General features: G+C 48.6%; 1 protein-coding gene across 2 annotated transcripts in view; it reads right to left on the minus strand.

Annotated features, from left to right (window-relative positions):
• The window catches only part of CEP104 (centrosomal protein 104), a 503,971-nt gene that overhangs the window by 110,170 nt on the left and 375,051 nt on the right, over positions 1-18,750 (minus strand). For both annotated transcript variants that reach the window (XM_069239963.1, XM_069239962.1), the window contains exon 12: positions 17,635-17,808. In XM_069239963.1, the coding sequence (XP_069096064.1) occupies positions 17,635-17,808 (174 nt within the window). The remainder of the gene's footprint in view (positions 1-17,634; positions 17,809-18,750) is intronic.

The raw sequence follows: 18,750 nt of genomic DNA on the forward strand, positions 1-18,750 counted from the left end.
ACAGTGGCACACCCCTGACACTAGCCTGGACGATGAACAGCCCTCCACCTCTGCCGGCGCAAGTGGACAGGAGGCACTGCCACAGAAACAACAGGCCTCCAGCACCCCAGCCCCTGCAGATGGAGAACCACCCCGCAAACGTCCCTGACATCCAGGAACAAGACAGAGAACATTACCAAGACCCCCGCCAGGAAATAAGACCCCCCTGAATGTCACCCTTCTGTCCCACTATGTCACCCTGTCCACCTTAAGCTGCCATTTCTCCACTACTTATGCCCCTTTGGACAATGCACCTGTGAAACAAATAGACTGGACTCTGCCATGGACATTCCTCCACCGTCACCCCAGCCCATGTTACAAATCCCTCCACTTATTTGCACAGAAATAAACACACTTCAATCACAAAACAATCTGGAGACAGTCTGTGTTTTCACAAATGTGAATTGCAATATCTATGGAATATAGCAATGTCAATTTACTTGTTCACACACCAATGTAACACAGCTGTAGGCCAGCAGTAAGCATAGCAGAGGGCACAAAGTGGGACCCAGATCTGTGAAATGGAACGTCAATGTGACAAGTCAGTGTCCATACACTGAGTGAAAATGACAGACTTATGCTAGCTCCAACAACAATATGGGATGTGGGAAGCAGTTACATCTTCTTACCTGTGTCTCACTGGAAGTATTGCATGATGATGTTGTTTTGGTTGTCGATATCCTCTTCTTCTGCCTCGTCTTCTTCACTGTCCACAGGCTCCACAGCTGCCACAAGACCACCATCTGGCCCATCCTCCTGCAGAAAAGGCACCTGGCGTCGCAAAGCCAGGTTGTGCAGCATGCAGCAGGTCACGATTATCTGGCAGACCTTCTTCGGTGAGTAGTATAGGGATCCACCTGTCAGATGGAGGCACCGGAATCTGGCCCTCAAGAGGCCGAAGGTGCGTTCTATAATCCTCCTAGTTCGCCCATGTGCCTAATTGTAGCGTTCCTCTGCCCTTGTCCTGGGATTCCTCACTGGGGTCAGTAGCCATGACAGGTTGGGGTAACGAGAGTCACCCTTAGGGACAACCCCATACCCAGACACCTATGTCAACTGTATTGGGACCTTGCCCTCACCTTTTAGCCACACACAGTGCCTCAGGAGTTGCCCCATCACATAAGGGATGCTTCTATTCCTCAAAATGTAAGCATCATGCACAGAGCCAGGATAATTGGCATTCACATGGGAGATGTACTGGTCTGCCAAACACACCATCTGCACATTCATCGAATGGTAGCTTTTCCGGTTTCTGTACACCTGTTCATTCCTGCGTGGGGAGGGTACAAATGCCACATGTGTACCATCAATGGCACCAATGATGTTGGGGATATGTCCCAGGGCATAAAAGTCACCCTCCACCTGAGGGAAAACGATGTAGCTGCGCATGTGTTTCAGCAGGGCAGATAATACTCTGGACAACACGTTAGAGAACATTGGCTGGGACATCCCTGATGCCATGGCCACTGTTGTTTGAAAAGACCCACTGGCCAGGAAATGGAGTACAGATAGGACCTGCACCAGAGGGGGGATTCCTGTGGGATGGCGGATAGCTGACATCAGGTCTGGCTCCAACTGGGCACACAGTTCATGGATTGTTGCACGATCAAGTCTGTATGTGATTAGGATGTATCTCTCTTCCATTGTCGACCAGTCCACCAGGGGTCTGTACACAGGAGGATGCCGCCATCTCTTCACCTGCCCCAGCAGACATGCCCTATGGAGGATAACAGCGAGCAGAGAGTCATCCAACACTGAGGTACCACAATGTGTTATTTGCAGAAACGTTTGTAATCCGCAATGTGCCGGTATCTGTCTGTATTCCGGGCCTAGATAGGTGTGACGCAGTTTTTATCCATCCCATGCGGCCCCCTAAAATGGCGGCTGCCTGACCTGTAAGGTGGGACAAGGGGAAATTAGGTAACTGCGCTGGCGTTGTACATTGTCGCGGTGGGCGGTCAAAGACCGCGGCGCAATTCTGCATTGGTTAACATTGGGCCCTATGGGTCCCAGGAGCCAATGACAATGTACGCTGGCGGTGACGGTACGCACCGTGGCGGACGTGACCGCCATTTTCTGTCTGTTCACTCACTTGATACCTGACCTTCAACAAGAGAGGACCTACACTGCAAGTCCTGCTGTGACCTGTGTCTGGACGTGACGATGGCTACAGTGTCTGGGGAAAGGGCCCCTGCCTTCACTTCGGAGGAGTTGGAGAAACTAGTGGATGGGGTCCTCCCCCAGTACACGCAACTGTATGGTCCCCCAGAAAAACAGGTGAGAACAGTGTGAGCATGCTGCATGGGCAATGCCTGTTTTGAGTGGTGTGAATGAAGATACATGGGGGGCTGAGGCCTGCATGTGCGGATGGTGAGTGTATGTGCATCAGTGCATGGGTGGGAACTGGTGGGCAATGAGTATGATGGTCCGGACGGGTGAGTAATTTCCTTTCCCCCTGTACCATTCCTCTAGGTCAGTGCCCACCAGAAGAAGAGTATTTGGGCGTGCCATCGCCAAGGACGTCCGGACCCTGGGGGCCTACCACAGACGGAGCACCCACTGCTGTAAAAGATGGGAGGACCTGGGCCGCTGGAGCAAGAAGACGGCGGAGGCCCAGCTGGGGATGGCCTTCCAACGTGGAAGGGGTGCCCGTAGCACCATCACCCCCCCCCCCCGATGTACCGGATCCTGGTGGTGGCCTATCCGGAGTTAGATGGGCGCTTGAGGCCATTGCAGCAGCCACAAGGGGGTGAGTACACTCTCATTTAGCTGACTCTGTGCGCACAATGAGGTGTCTAGGTGGGGAAGGTGGGCAGTGTGTTCCCCTATGCCAGGGCGAACTTGGTAGGCAAGGTCCCTTGTGAGGCAGGCTTTGTGGCACCCCAACCCCACTAGTGGTAAGAGCCATCAACACCTAGTCAGGCTCCTGTGACTTCCAGGTGTGCAGCAATTGGGCTTAGGCATCGTACCCCATGGGGATGTGAACTTTCAAGGAACTGTTAGTGCATGGTGTAGTGCTGAGGGCGGCTCCCTGTGTGTTGTGTCCGCCAACGATAGTGGTGTTGCATGCACTGAACAAGTTTTTCTTATGTCTTTCCCTCCCTTTCTGTTGCCTCCCTGTTCTTGTGTGCAATAGCATCATCAGACGGAGGAGCACTGGCACCGGAGCAGAAGGGAGCTGTAACCTACTTGGCCCTGGAGGGTGAACACTGTCCTCTCCCAGTGTGTCTGTGAGCCCTCCTCCCAAAGTACACAAACGCAGGCACACACCCACCCAACAGCCATCCATTTCACAACAGCCTCCGGCCCATGCACCTAACCCAAATTCAGCAGACGTACACCTCCTACAACCACTACCTCTTCCTCCACTCCCAAACCCACTCCATCTTCCCGTCCTAGTGTGTCTAAAAAACCTTTCCTTGCAAACCTTGACCTCTTCCCTTCACCTCCCCCCCCCATCCTTCCCCTAGGGCCAGGCTTTCCAGGTCCCAGCCCAGCACCTCAGCCACCAAATCCCTAGGCACAGTGGTGCCAGCAACTGCGGGGTCATCGAGTGCGTCACCCATCAGGGCTGCCAGTGTGCCACGTAGCGAGGGCAAGGACATTCCGCCACCTGCCAAGCTTGAAGAAGGTGGTCACATCCCGGAGGGAGAAGCCGCACCTACCAGCCACCAAAGGCTCCGCAAAAACAAAAGGGGATAGTGGCAAGACACCTGCGGCACCATCAAAGGTGGGGAAAGGACAAAAGCAGAAGAGCAGGACAGGGCACCGTGGCACGGACTGAGGGACCAGTGTCACTCCTTCTGTCCACGACAACACCAACCTGTATGGCGGTGAACACCGCAAGCTGCCCCGCCACCAGCACCGCCACCTGCACAGCCACCGGCACATCTACAGCCTCAGCGGCAGTCCCCAGCATCTTCCCCAGTGGGCAGCCGTCCGAGGATGCAGGAGACGTCCTGCTGTGTCCCTCAGCAGGTGCTGACCCATGCACCACCACCAGCACCGACACCACAGACACTGCCGCAAGCACTGCCACCAGCCCTGCGACGTGCTCGGACAGTGGCATCACTGCTGACATGGCTACCATCCCCAGTGGTCAGTCGTCTGAGGCTGTAGGAGAGTTCCTGGACCCTGGCCAGCTTCGATGAGGCATGACTTCCATCACTATTTGCACCTGCAGGTGGAAGGCGAAGCCGCAGCAGTGTGGGGTATGTCTCTGCCTCCATGATGTATCATGCTACCTGTTCCTCGGCAATCTCGTGGCACACACACCCAGGTGAGAGAATGGTACTGGCCACACTGCATGTGGAGCACTCTGGGCACCAGGCCCCTTCCAGAACCAGTGGAGAATGACATCCACTACCTCAGTCCTTGGTAGGATGAAGCACTCTGGGCACCAGGCCCCCTCCTGAACCAGTGGAGACTGTTATCCACTTGAGAGACTGTGGCTTTGCACGCCCCAGGATAAAGCAGTGGGCAAACCACCCACTGGAGAGGCTTGTGAGACTGTGGCTTTGCACTCCCCAGGATACAGCAATGGGCATGGAGCCCCCTCGTGCAGCAGTGGCGTCGTGCGTTCATCTGGCTGAGGTGCCCCCCTTCCCCTCCCCCTGAGGTGCCTGTTTATTTTCGATCTGATGCCCCAGCAGTGTTCTCTCCGTTTCCAGTCAGTTATATTGTGTGGGCTTCGCCCATGCATTTTGGAACCAGTGGTCCACGGACAATGATTGGTACACTATCCGGACTTGTGCAGCTGGTGTATATATTTGTATATACAGATTTTTGAATTTCGACTATCAGATTTTTCATGATTACAATCATTACAATCATTTAATTTTGTCCTTGCGTTCTTCCAGGGGGTGATGGGGTGTATATGTAATGTTGCTACATGTATTTGTGTGTATGTTGTTGTGGGTGAGGGTGGGGGTGGGGGTGGGTGTATTGCGGGTTGCGTGTGTGTGTCACTCTCGTTTCCCTCCCCCCCTCCCCTGTGTAGTAGGTGCAGTACTCACCGTGGTCGTCAACGGCATCTGTCCTGCTCCTGATACAGCAGGAGAAAGAGCAGCATTGGTAACACCTGTAGTTCATGCTCCATGGCGTCCTGGTTCCTCGTTGGGTGTCGAGAGGTGAGTGTTTTCCCTTCTGTGTACTGTTTCCGCTGCGCTTTTGATAGCGCTCGTTCCGCCCCGGAAAAGGTGGCGGATGGGCCTGTTGTGATAGGGTGGGCGGTACTTTGTCCTCCGCCTGTCTGTTGGCGGTTACCGCTGCAGTGTTTATTTCTACAGCCGTGGCGGTCGGAGTGTTAAAGTGGCTGTCTATGTTGGAGGTTTCCGCCATGGTCGTGATTCAATTTTTTTTCCGCCGGCCTGTTGGTGGTATTATCGCCGCTTTAACACCGACCGCCAGGGTTGTAATGAGGGCCATAATGTGCTGTGTTACACAATTGGTTTATAAATGCTTGTTTTACCAATGCTTGTTTGCAAATGTGAGCAGTTGTAGACATGTGCTTCTAATTGGGTGTGGTGACTCATCCATATGTGGAAACTCAACTGCTTTCCTGAATGGCTATAAATAGCAGAGTGAAGCATGCCTCCGTGCTTGACTTTTATTTGTTTCTTGATCTCAACATCTGATTTGGCAGTCCAGCCCCTGCTGTCATCCTCGTATACAGGAATTTTGAGGCAATTATTTTCTTCGTTCCTGTACCAGCTGACACTAGGCATTCCTCCAGCACTCCGGAAAAGACTGCAGCTAAGTGACTAGTTTTCTCCAGGGAGTTTGTTCTTTGAGCGCTGCGCTTTCCTAGGACAGCTGGTGTATTTCAGACCTCGCATTTTGGCAGAGTGCTTATCTTGAAGAGACAAATGCATTTCTAAACATTCTACATTATTATTGTTGTTACTTGCCGAAATGTGCTTCAGGAAATCTGCTTGAGCTCAAGTACTCCAAAAAGTGACAGCGCAATTTTAAAAGAGCATTTAGTGACTATTCTTTCTCTAATAGAATAACTCTTAGATTTAAATTGTGTCATTCATTCTTGTGTTTCAGGTCTGAGGAATTTGCTTTTGAAGGGTTTTTCACACACAAAGTGAAACCAAACCAAACTGTGCCACCCTAACTGTTTAAACCCAGAGTGGAAATTTGTATTTTTTGGATTGTTTTTGTTCCTTTTAGTTTAACCCTATGCATACAGGAAAGTTATATGTGATACAATGAATGCCCTTGTTTGTCTTTCTTGTGCATGATAAGTGCAACCACAGTTCTAATTGTAGTGTGCAACAGTGAATCTCTGTGAAGCCAGGCCTAGTGTTGCAGTACTTATTTTTATGGTACTCAGTTTGGGTTTTTGGTAATGCAATGATAGTAATTGTGCCAACAGTTATTATTATCCAAGAAAAGTGCTGGAGCATCCCGGTGTTCTTCTACTGCTCCCGTGCCCTCCCCGTGAGAGATTCAGTTTCAAGGATGTTGAGTGCACTAACTCTACTATCACTCTGTCAACAACGACCTGCCCCCGAAGATACAGGGTGCCTGGCTGGACCAGCAAGACGTGGCAGTGTTTGGTCTCTTTCTCTTCCACTCCCCCTTTCCTTTTGGGACACCTGCCGGGGTTTCTGTGCCCACCAGGAAGTGCTGAGAGGTGTTCCAGGAGCTTTTCAGGTGAGTGCCCCCGTCTCGACAAAGATAATTCTGAATTTTCCTTTTGCAAGAAGGCATTTAAGGGTTGAAGGTCCTGGATAGCCTTAGTCCTCTCCACTTTTTCAGGATCAAGAAACAGCAAGAGTAACAACAATAACCTTTTTCGGAGTCTGGTACCCTCTAGATGACACCCTTGGAGCGCAACAGGCAAATTGCAGGATGCACAGATGCTCCTTTGAAATTTGTTCTGGAATGCGAGGGATAGTGGGGAGGGAGAAAAGGAATACCAGGGCATAGCAGTTTTGAACAATCTGTAAGACCCCTCTATTGGACATGATGAATCCCCAACCCTCTTTACACCCTCCATTTTCCTTTGTGTACTTGAGTTCTTTTAACAACGAATGTATTTTATAATTTATTTTGTATCACAGAATAAGCCTGTGCAATTTGTGAACGCCCTTTACAATGACTGAGTTGCAGTAAAGTACCTGCAAAACAACTTTCTCTCCTTCAGAAGATGTCTACTACTGTTTAAAATAAAGATTTTGAGTTGTCAGGCCAACATTTAGTGTTGAAACGTAGGATTGCTTTTAGCTGCACCACAACACAAGACCCAATGCAACACATGATCACCATTTCATATTATACTTTGCCATAATGTAATAACAAAACTACAAAACTTCATGCCGCATCACACATGTGGACACTTCTCATAACATCAGACCACAAAGCCTCACTTCTAATAGCTCCATCACATCATTCAACACAATACCCCTCTGTATCAGACCGAGTATCCTCATAGATCCTACCAGAAAACTTATCATCCATCCTGTACCAAGCCAACCAACCATCAGACACAATGCCTCTCTATACCACACCATTCCCATCCTTCCATCTATCTATCAAGCCCAAACCAAACTACCCAAGTACATCAAACCAAATAACCCTCTAGATTACACCTTTAACAAGAGAACATTATACCCCACTCCATGCTTACCAATTAACTCGTTTCACACATTAACAAAACATTATACAGGACTGACCATATTACTGGGCTGCAGATGAAAGATAAAGGCACCCACAACACTAGCAAAACAACAGGTAACTCTAAAATAATTAAGGATGTAATATTAGGCCAAGCTAGGTGCAGATATTTGTTGAGCCTGAGAAACTACATACGACATTACACATACACAAAACGCACAAGTTACTTACCTTCGGTAACAAAATATCTGGTAGAGACATATTCTAGTTGCAGATTCCTTACCTTAGAATTTTCCCCCAGGTGTCAGACTGGATCCGGAGATTTTTTCTTCGAGCAATACCCTTGCGCGTCAGGAGGTGGCTACGGTCGACTCTGCAGGTGTCGTAGGCATCGTGGTCGCCGTGATGACATCGGGAGTAGTACATAGACGCCGCCCTCGCGCAGTGACGTCAGTTTCTTTTAACGACTTTCCACGCCAGAGCGCAGAGCCACTAAGAACACTGATATTGGTGCGCCAGAGCTAAGGACCTGAAAGGAGGGAATCCCTGACCCTAGAAATCAGTTCGCAAGCAGGGAGAATGTGTGGGCGGTAAGGAATCTGCAACTAGAATATGTCTCTATCAGATATTTTGTTACCGAAGGTAAGTAACTTGTACATCTGATAGAGACTTCTAGTTGCAGATTCCTTACCTTAGAATAGATACCCAAGCAATGCCATCCTCGGTGGTGGGGTGCGAACTAAGATCATACTAGAAAGTCCTGCAGGACCGAACGACCAAAGAAGCCGTCCTGATGGACCTGACAGTCCAGGCAGTAATGCTTAGCAAACGTGTGCAGAGACGCCCACGTAGCTGCCTGACAGATATCCAGGACAGGAACTCGGCGTGCTAACGCAGTGGATGCAGCAGTGGCCCTGGTAGAATGAGCCCGCACGGCGTCAGGAGGTTGCTTTTTCACCTAAGCGTAGCACATTTTGATGCAAAGAAGCACCCATAGAGATGGTGCGTTTCTGCACCGCCTTCCCTTTCTTCGCACCCACATAGCCAACAAAGAGTTAATAGTCCACCCAGAAGTCTTTAGTACAATTGAGATAGAACGCCAACGCTCTTTTTCGGTGCAGACGGTGGAGTCTCTCCTCCTCATGGGAAGGATGTGGGGGTGCGTAGAAGGTAGGCAAAGTGATGGACTGGTCTACATGAAACGGTGTAACCACCTTAGGAAGGAAGGAAGCCCTAGTGCGTAACACCACTTTGTCAGGGTGCATGGACAAGTATGGAGGCTTTGAAGAAAGGGCCTGAAGCTCACTCCCCCTGCGAGCAGAGGTGATGGCGATGAGAAAGACAGTTTTGAATGTGAGGAGCCGTAAGGGACAATTAGGCATAGGCTCAAAGGGGGTACACATCAAGTAAGTAAGTACAAGATTAAGATCCCACTGAGGCATGATGAAGGGAGTGGGAGGAAATAAGTGGGTGAGCCCCTTTAAGAACCTACTCACTAGAGGAGATTTAAAGAGTGAGGGCTGATCAGGAAGCCTAAGAAAGGCGGAAATGGCAGACAGATCCCCCTGAAGGGTGCCCAATGCAGAGCCCTGCTGGGCTAAGTAAAGAATGAATAGAAGAACGTCTGAAAGAGGGGCAGATAGGGGGTCGACAGATTTGTTGGTGCACCAAGCCACAAATTTATTCCAACGACAGGCGTATACAGTTTTAGTCGATGGATGCCTAGATAACATTGCAGACTTCAGGTGGAAGGGCAAATGCCGTCAACTGTTGCTGCTCAATCTCCACGCATGAAGGCGGATGTTCGGGTGTAGGACCGTCCCCTGCTGCTGCGACAGAAGATCCGCCCGAAGAGGCAGTCTGAGTGGAGGATCGATGGACATGCTCAATAGCTCTGGATACCACACTCTTCGAGCCCAGTCCGGAGCCACCAAGATAACCTGGGCCCGGTCGCTCTTGATTTTCTTGAGAACTCTGGGCAGAAGAGGGATAGGTGGGAAGGCGTAAAGGAGGCCGGAGTTCCACTTGAGACGAAAAGCATCTCCGAGCGAGTGCCGCCTTGCAAACTCCGCCGCGCAAAATAGCTGACATTGCGCATTCTCTGCGGAGGCGAACAGATCTAACCAAGGCTCTCCCCACTTGAGAAAGAGACCTTGCGCCACCTCCGGATGGAGATGCCATTCGTGATCGACAGTGCGGCTGAGTTCATCTGCTCTGGCGTTGAGAGAGCCTGCCAGATGTTGAACCATCAGGGTAATGCTCTGATGTTCCAGCCATGTTCAGAGGCGTAGGGCCTCCTGACAAAGGGTCAAGGACCCTACCCCACCTTGTTTGTTGGAGTACCACATGGCAGTAGTGTTGTCCGTGAACACCTGCACTACTTTCCCTGTGAGAGAGGGAAGGAATGCTTTTAACGCAAGTCTGATCGCTTGGAGCTCATGCAAATTTATGTGGAGTCCCGACTCCGCCAGAGACCTCTGATCTCCGTCTCTCCCATGTGGCCGCCCCAACCCAGAAGCGACGCATCTGTCACTATAGAGAGATCTGGGTAGGGAAGGGAGAGATATCTGCCAGTGACCCAATTGGGATTCGAAAGCCACCACTGTAGGTCTTTCGCAGGCCCCTCCGAGATCTGGACCATGTCGGAGAGATTCCACTGATGCTGCACCCACTGGAACTTCAAGTCCCACTGTAGAGCCCGCATATGCCACCTAGCATGTGTAACTAGCAGGATGCCGGAGGCCAAGAGGCCCAGCAGCCTCAGAGTCTGTCTCACCGAAACCCAAGACCAAGGCTGAAAGATCGGAATCATAACCTGAATGTCTTGGACTCGCTTTTAGGGAGGATAAGCCCGAAACCGCACTGTGTCCAGAACTGCTCCGATGAAAGGGAGTGTCTCAGAGGGAGTCAGGTGTGACTTCGGCACGCTGACAGTGAACCCCAGCTGGTGCAGGAGGTTCGCCGTAGTCTGGAGGTGTGAGACCACTGTCTGGGGCGAAGGCGCCTTCAACAGCCAGTCGTCTAGGTAGGGGAAGACTGAGACCCCTAACCTGCGCAGAAGAGCTGCAACCACAGCCATCACTTTCGTGAACACCCGAGGGGCACTGGTAAGGCCGAAAGGGAGAACGGTAAATTGAAAGTGCTCGTGACCTACCACGAATCATAGGTAACGTCTGTGGGCAGGCAGGATGGGGATGTGGAAATAAGCGTCCTGCAAGTCCAACGCTACCATCCAGTCTCCTGGGTCTAAGGCAGACAGAACCTGAGCCAGGGTGAGCATTTTGAACTTCTCCTTCTTGAGGAAGTAGTTCAGGTCCTGAAGATCTAGGATAGGGTGCAAGCCTTTGTCCTTCTTTGGTATCCGAAAGTAGTGGGAATACCAACCACGACCTACTTCTGGCACAGGGACCCTTTCTATAGCTCCCTTGGCCAAGAGAGCCGCGACTTCCTGGCAGAGAAGCAACAAATGATCCTCCGAAAGGGGATGGAAGGATGGTGGCATGTGTGGTGGTGCAGATTCGAAAGGGAGAGAGTAGCCCTTCCGAATTATTTGCAAAACCCACCCATCGGTGGTTATATGTTCCCAGTGGGGCAGGTGATGGCAGACTCTGCCACGTACTGGGCGGGAGTGAGGGGACTGACTAGGAAGGTTTGGAGGCTGCTGCGTGGGCAGAGGTGGACTGGACAGACCTCTGGTTCCCTGTCCCACGACCACGTGGTATGCCGCGTCCCCGGACACGGATAGGCTGTCCAGCATGCATGGCCCAGTGGCTGGGTTGAGGACACGACAGGGCGCCCCTTCCGTGGCCACGAAAGGGACGAAAAACGGACTGTGGGGGGTGTGTGGTGGCAGAAAGGCCAAGGGACCGAGCCGTAGCCCGGACTCCTTGAACCTCTCCAAGGCCGAGTCCGTTTTGTCTCCGAAGAGACAGGTGCCATCAAAGGGCATGTCCATGAGTGACTGTTGGACATCCCCCGAGAAGCCAGAAGTACATAACCAGACATGGTGCCGTAAGGCCACTGTCGTTGCAACCGATCTGCCCACAGAGTCGGTCGTATCCAGCCCACAACGGATCGTGAACTTTGCTGCGTCTCTCCCATCTTTGACTGCTTGGGAGACAATAGCACGGGCCTCCTCCTTTATCTGCGGCAGAACTTGCGCAACCATATCCCACAGTGAGTGGGAACAACGGCCCAAAAGGCATGCAGTGTTCATTGACCGCAGCGCGAGGTTGGAGGAAGTAAACAACTCCTTACCAAATTGTTCCAGCCTTTTGGATTCCCTATCCAGGGGTGCGGAAGGGAACACGCCAGAAGAAGAGAACGCCTCAATAACAAGACTCTCAGGCGTAGGATGTTGGGACAGGAACTTCGGGTCGTTCGGCGCAGGCCGATGGTGGCGAGCGATAGTCCTGTTCACAGGAGCCCCTATGTTGGGTTTTGACCATGTACCCAAAAGGACGTCAGTGAGGGCTTCATTAAATAGGAGAAGGGGTTCAGATGTAGAAGCCCCAGGCTGAAGCACCTCCGTCAGGAGGTTAGACCTGACTTCATCAGTAGGTAGCTTAAGGCAAAGGACCTCAGCCGCCCTACTAACCACCATAACATAGGTAGCTCCCTCCGCCGTAGCCACGGTAGGAGGAGACAACATGCCAGCGTCAGGAGAAGTATCAAGATCACTGGCTTTGCCCAAGTCCTGTGCCCAGTCCATAGTAGGGTCTTCCTGGTATTCATAAGGGTCCAGGGACCCCTCCAATTCCTCCCCGTATTCGTACCCATAGGAAAATGGGTCAGAATCTGACCTCCGGTGAATGGGGCCCACCGAAGCCGATGGCAGCGGCCGACGCTGCTCCGAGTCGTCGGGAATGAGAATCGGGTCGACGTCAATAGTGGGCACAACCGACGTCAGGAGCGTGGCTAAACGATCCAGCGCCAGGGAAGGTCTCGACTGTGCGACCGGCGTCGGTGCGGATCCGCGCACGGACCAGAGGCGGCCTCGGTGGCTGGGGCCGAAGCCGCCGGCGTGGAACCCAAAGGCCCCTCAGCCAAGCCCCTTTGCCCGAAGGCGCCGTATCGGGGTCGGCACACCCAAAGATGAGGCGCATGGCCTCGTAGAACTCCTTGAGTTGGGCAGTGGTCGCTCCGGCTCCAGGAAACTCGGGAAAGCGCAGAGTCGAACCAGACGTAGGCTCCGAGGATGGAGGCCTAGTTTGTGGACGCTCGCCCCGCGTCACATCGGCCGAGCGACGGGGTGAAGTCGGAGAGCGATGGGACTTCTTCAACTTCTTCTTCTTACCTTGACCTGAAGATTTCAAAGAAGACGAGTGGTGATGGCTCCACGACCGATCGGGATCTACGTGGAGTCGAGTGCCGGGCCGCCATCAGCTTTAGGGACCCCTCCCTCCAAGTCTTCGAATGCACTGTCCGGCACTCGGAGCATGACATCGGGTTGTGGTCGAGCTTGAGGCACCACAGGTAGACACAATGAGGGTCTGTCACCGACATCATGCAGTGGCAGTCCTCGCATGTCTGGAACCCGGTCTTCGGGGACATTCTCGACGCACCAAAGGTAGCACCAAAAAAGTTTGACAAAACGGTTGAACTTAGTCCAAAAATAGCCATGGGTAGCTCTCTCTCAGATCAGATCAGTGGCGCGGAAAGAAAATAACTGACATCACTGCGTGAGGGCGGCATCTATGTACTACTCCCGACGTCATCACGGCGACCACGACGCCTACATAGTCAACCGACGCCACCTACCGACGCACAAGGGTATTGCTCGAAGAAAAAATCTCCGGATATAGTCTGACGCCTGGGGGAAAATTCTAAGGTAAGGAATCTGCAACTAGAAGTCTCTATCAGATATACTATAATACATGGCTGGCAAATGCCATCCAACCAAATGGTATGCACAGAGTAGGAGGATAGCTAGGGCATGCAAAGGATTTGGAGAAAAGTTCAGAAGACTAGTAGATAAATTGGAATGTATGCAAACATAGGCCTGCAAGGAGTAGCAACAATATTAAAACAGTTGTTTTTCTCTCTTTCTCTCTTCAGGAAAACATTTTTTATGAGTTTATTTCTATATTTTTTGGGCAGAAGAGTAGGCAGCGGAGCAGTCACTAATAATGGAATACCAGTAATGATAAGAGAATATCTTTTTGTTTAGGGGTGTGGTTGTTACTGGTGGTGGTGTTTTGGTGGCGTGGAGCAGGTATCATACAACCTACCTGTGAGTTTTTGCCAAATGGGGACACAGGGAAAACAACAGCCTTCAGTATATTTCAACACTTTTGTGAGCTGCCATCATCACGGGGGAGAGCCCCAGATATTCAAACTAACAGTTTGCACACTGGTGTATACATCACAGCCTTGCTCTACTTAAAAGTCAATGTTGCTCAATGTGTTTGAATCTGTCGAATGGAATCAATGTTCCTTCTTTACCCAAAATGTTCCCTTTTACAAAAGAAGGATACTGAAGGAATATTCCTGATGAGTCAGAGGGAGAACAGAAGAGGGAGGATTTGGTTTAATACATGGAAGCCGCTTCTTGAATCTTAGAAGGAGAAGACATTAAAACGCATGAGATGTAGGTTACATATATTTCTGAGCAACAGACAAAGTACTTGGGATTACAACTATGATGTAATCCCAAGTACATCACTGTAGATTTATGTAGTAGACATATCATCCTTCTGAGCTCATACCCAAGATTTGAAACATGAAGCTAAATTATATACACTAAGGAATGGAGAAGGTGCATTATGTTATGCTTAAATTATATACAGCATAATTTAACAATTACTTGGTGTTGGTCTGAGTTCCTAACTACTACTGGAAGGATTACATGAAAGTAGGCAAGAAAGAAGGCAGCATCCCAAAAAAGTCCACAATCTTTTTGACCTATTGCAAAGAGAAATTTCCTAATCATGGTCAGTGACATAGCAACATTCACACACCTCCCTCCCATTGTCAAAGAAAATAAAATACTTTCCAGCTACCAAACATAACTCGACCCTAGCAGCTTCATCTAATCTTACTTAACTACCACTTAGTTTTCTGTCAAATAATTGACTACTGGCCCTCTCTTCAGCGTTTGATACAGTATATCAGCCTCTTTACTAAAGAGACTGAGCTGTACTGGATATCATCAATATATTTGAAAGATATCAAAAGTAACATCCCTTTCTGGGTTGGTCTTTTTCCTTTACCCTCTCTTTATCCTTGCATGTGCCTTCTAAAGCTCCACCATCACGTCCTTTCTCTTGAATGTCAAACTTGACACTTGTCCAGTTATAATCAAATCCTTTACCCTCTCCTGCTACATCTAAGTTGATAATACCCAGGTAATCTTCACACTAGACACACCTTCATACCTAGATGTGTGCTCCTGCCTTCCAACAGTTTACCTGACTATGCCACAGAATCACCTAAGGCTCAGCACTTCCAAAAACAATAGATCCTCATCCTAGGAAACCAGTCCAAGTTCTACCCCATGGGCAATTGAACTAGCATCCTGCCTCTGCCAGGAACAAAGCAAGGAACCTTGCACTAATTATAGTCACTGATTTCTCTCATCTAGCACAAATGCTCCAGATAACTAAAACCTCAATCGCCATGGCAACCTAGCAGCTCATCCTCCTACCTAGGGTTCCTAAACAGAGTGCTGGCTAGCATTGCCTTAATTCTGGCCCACTTCATATAATGGTTTGTAACCAACAGAGTCTGCTTCCTTCAACCTAGATCTCTTTAATTTTCATAAGCTCGGCTTACCTCAAATATAGGCAGCAGCAGGTTTTTTTTTTATCCTGCTAATAGGCTGTCCAGAGTTTTCGCTTATATAGCCAAATGGATAATTATGTGTGGCATCTCTTATAGAAGTTTACAGTTAAAAAAAGATTTTGCCTCAATAGAGGATACGCTGTTCCACTGTGCCACACTACAGTAATATTTGAAGGAGACTGCAAAATATGCATACATCATTGCACCATACGTAGACCCAACTTTCATATAACGTTTTCCTTCAGGTAGCAATAAAACTTGCAGATCCCTAAATGATGTATGTGCACTAGTCAACTATTTGAATAAGACCACCCTTACTACTTTTGTAGTACAGGATAATCTCTGGAACAAGAAAAAATCTGAAAGCCTCACAGTTACTCACCATACGCAACAAACTATCCCTTCCAAATCGTAGTTTAGGTCTCCCTTTAGGTCTCCCTTTTCACATCTGTTGTAGCAAACCCATAGTTGTCCTCTTACCCTATCCACCAATGCATTGTAGCTCAAGAAGTCTTACCTACATCCAAGGACTCATCTCCTGCAATATCCTTCCTCTCCATTTAATATCTCTTTAATCACCCTCTTCCTTTAGGCCTTCTCTAGCATGTTGGCCTTTTGAGCCACTATGTTCTGTTATCCAAAACCAATGAAAAATTAAGTTAAATTAAAGCCCTGCAGATCCTAACCAATAGAGTACTTTATTATTTCCTGTTCAGACCTCATTAAGGATGAAGCCAAACTGTGCCATGGCACCAACATATTTCAATGATATCTTTCCACACTCATAAGTTAGAATCCGTGCCAATAACTAGCACAGTCAGAACCGCATAGGCTATCAGGTTTTAATTCTGTGAAAAATTAAGTATAGGATCTAAAGGACAAATCCAAAGTACAGATAATATCTGATTTGAGCCAATGAAGATGTTATGCAGAGTATTATTACCATTAATATGTCAAGGTTTTTGATTGCCTTGCATTGCACTGCTACAATGCAATAAAGCTGCATCAGTTCTCTATTAGGTTTAAGAAGTTTAAGAACGTAATTTAGTGAAGAAATACAATATTATCTGTATAACAGTTTCTCCGCATTTACTAACCCTAGCTAACACTATTGCATCCTCCCAGATGTCCAGATTAAGGGCATTCAAGGTTAAGGGAACTTCTGGAGGCATGTTCCCTGTTTGGGCTTCTGGGACTGGAATGGTCTGGGGTCAAACCTAAGTCCTTCTCATTTCTTCTCATCCTCCTCACCCCCTGCTTGACATTTCACCATGTAAGAAGTTAAACATATCTCACACTCTGAGCAAACAGCCAGGCTATCTCTGACAGACCTCACAAGTGTACATCTAAAAGCTACATCTCAGGTTACATAGACCTTCCTGTACAACTTCTCGTTGCTTGACCAGGTCTGCAGGGTTTGGGCTTCTCATGCTTTGAGACCGATCCTTATATGGTATTTTCAAATTGCTAAACCACACCCCTGCTGCTCAGGCTTCTGGTGCTCCTAGGTGGACTCCACACAATAATTTACAGTTGTTTAACAAAGTTTCCAGGACTTGACATGAGCTTTTGTATATCCAGTATCAACGCCATGTATTATTTTGTGGTTGTTTAAAAATGCGCCCACAGCTTAGGCTTCTGTCACTCTTGGATGGACTTAATCTAGTATTACCTGGTTGCTTAGCTTACATGGGGTAGGCTGCTATTGTTCTGGGACAGATCCTATATACTTCCAACTGACTATCCAAAGGTCAGAGCTAAAAATAATTTACAAAATGCAAAGAAACTTAAGTTACTGTCTTGACCTTCAGCTGATCTTCACCAAAACAAGAGTGTATGTCACTGTTTAAACAGCGTGAAGAAATCAGCGCTGTGATTCGACTAGCAGGGTGCACTATAAAGTCACAGTTAGAAAGATTTCTTGATTAGCTTGTTTTAGTGAGAGTAAGGAGGTCTTAGATGACAATTCATTTTTTGCTTGATGCACTCTGCCCACCTCTAATCGGACTTCATGCTTTCAATCCCCTTAAACATGGGCTTTCATTGCCTTTACATCACTGTAATACATTTTTCTATCATACATATTTTTCAGTCTGGCCCTGGAAACAGCAAATAAACTAAAATTCGGTTCTGAGTTTTTGCTTCACAACCTTGAGGAGTATTACATCCTTAAAAACAAGAGCTTACCTGAATGAAATTTGTTGCAACAACTCTGGGACGTGTTGATGAATCACCAGTTCTAGCTAGCAGGTGAGGAAGACATCGCTCTACACAGTGGGTCACCTCCAGTTTGCCTAGTTTGTGCTTGGGTATATACTGCGTGATGATCATTTTTAGGAGGGTGAGTGATGCCTGGAACACCTGATGGGGTAACAAACAACATTTTGTTAGAATTTTCAGACAACCTCAAGCATAAAGTACTACAACTACACATGGTTTTGGGAGAGAAAGAAACCGAGTAGCACTTAGAAAGGTCTTTTCTAAATGGACTCAAACAATGATTGCCAAGCTCCATGCCATTAACAGGGTTAGTGAAGGTCAACCCACAGCAAGTAAGAAAAACATAACAAAAGACACAACCAGAAAAAAAAACATTCAAATGCTGAAGAGACACCAAGAACCAATGGAAGCCTTTCAATTTAATTTGGGTCTAGACGGTGTACAACAGTGCTTGTCCACAGCACCGTTTGAACACAATCAAAATATTAATATGATATTTTGGCAAGAAAATCACAAGGAAGAGAAGTAGACTAAGAAGTTATGTGTGTAGGAGAAAATGAACCCAAGTTTAGGCTTTGACACTGACTTAGAGGAGAGCTAGACTAAAATGAAAAGATGAATACAGAATTATAATATGGTATTCCCATATTATAAGCTGTACAGACAGGTACTGCCTCCTTAATCAAAAAGCCAAGAGTAAATGCGTGTGCAGCAGAGATGGTGTTAACATGCTTGCTTGACTAGTTAACGTCATCATGTGCATTTCTGCCTCTGGACTAACCACCATGTCCACACACATCAAATAAGCACTTGTCTGCAAGAAGCCCCCCTTCCCACTAATATCACCCTTTATAATACATGCCATATGTAGGAGCAGTATAGTAACATTCAATATGTACTGGATGACTGTGCCCCATTAAGAGTCCTGCTCTCCTGGAGTTGAGTCTGCTGTGTCCCCAAACAGGTGACTCCTATCAAACAATGTCCAAACGAGATGACCGGGCACTGCCTGAAAAAATGGTGGATTGCAGCCACAGGCTAAAAGTGCCAGTGAATGATGACACTGGTGCTACCAATGGCCTG

This window comes from Pleurodeles waltl, chromosome 6, assembly GCF_031143425.1.
Source record: "Pleurodeles waltl isolate 20211129_DDA chromosome 6, aPleWal1.hap1.20221129, whole genome shotgun sequence".
NCBI classification, from domain to species: domain Eukaryota; kingdom Metazoa; phylum Chordata; class Amphibia; order Caudata; family Salamandridae; genus Pleurodeles; species Pleurodeles waltl.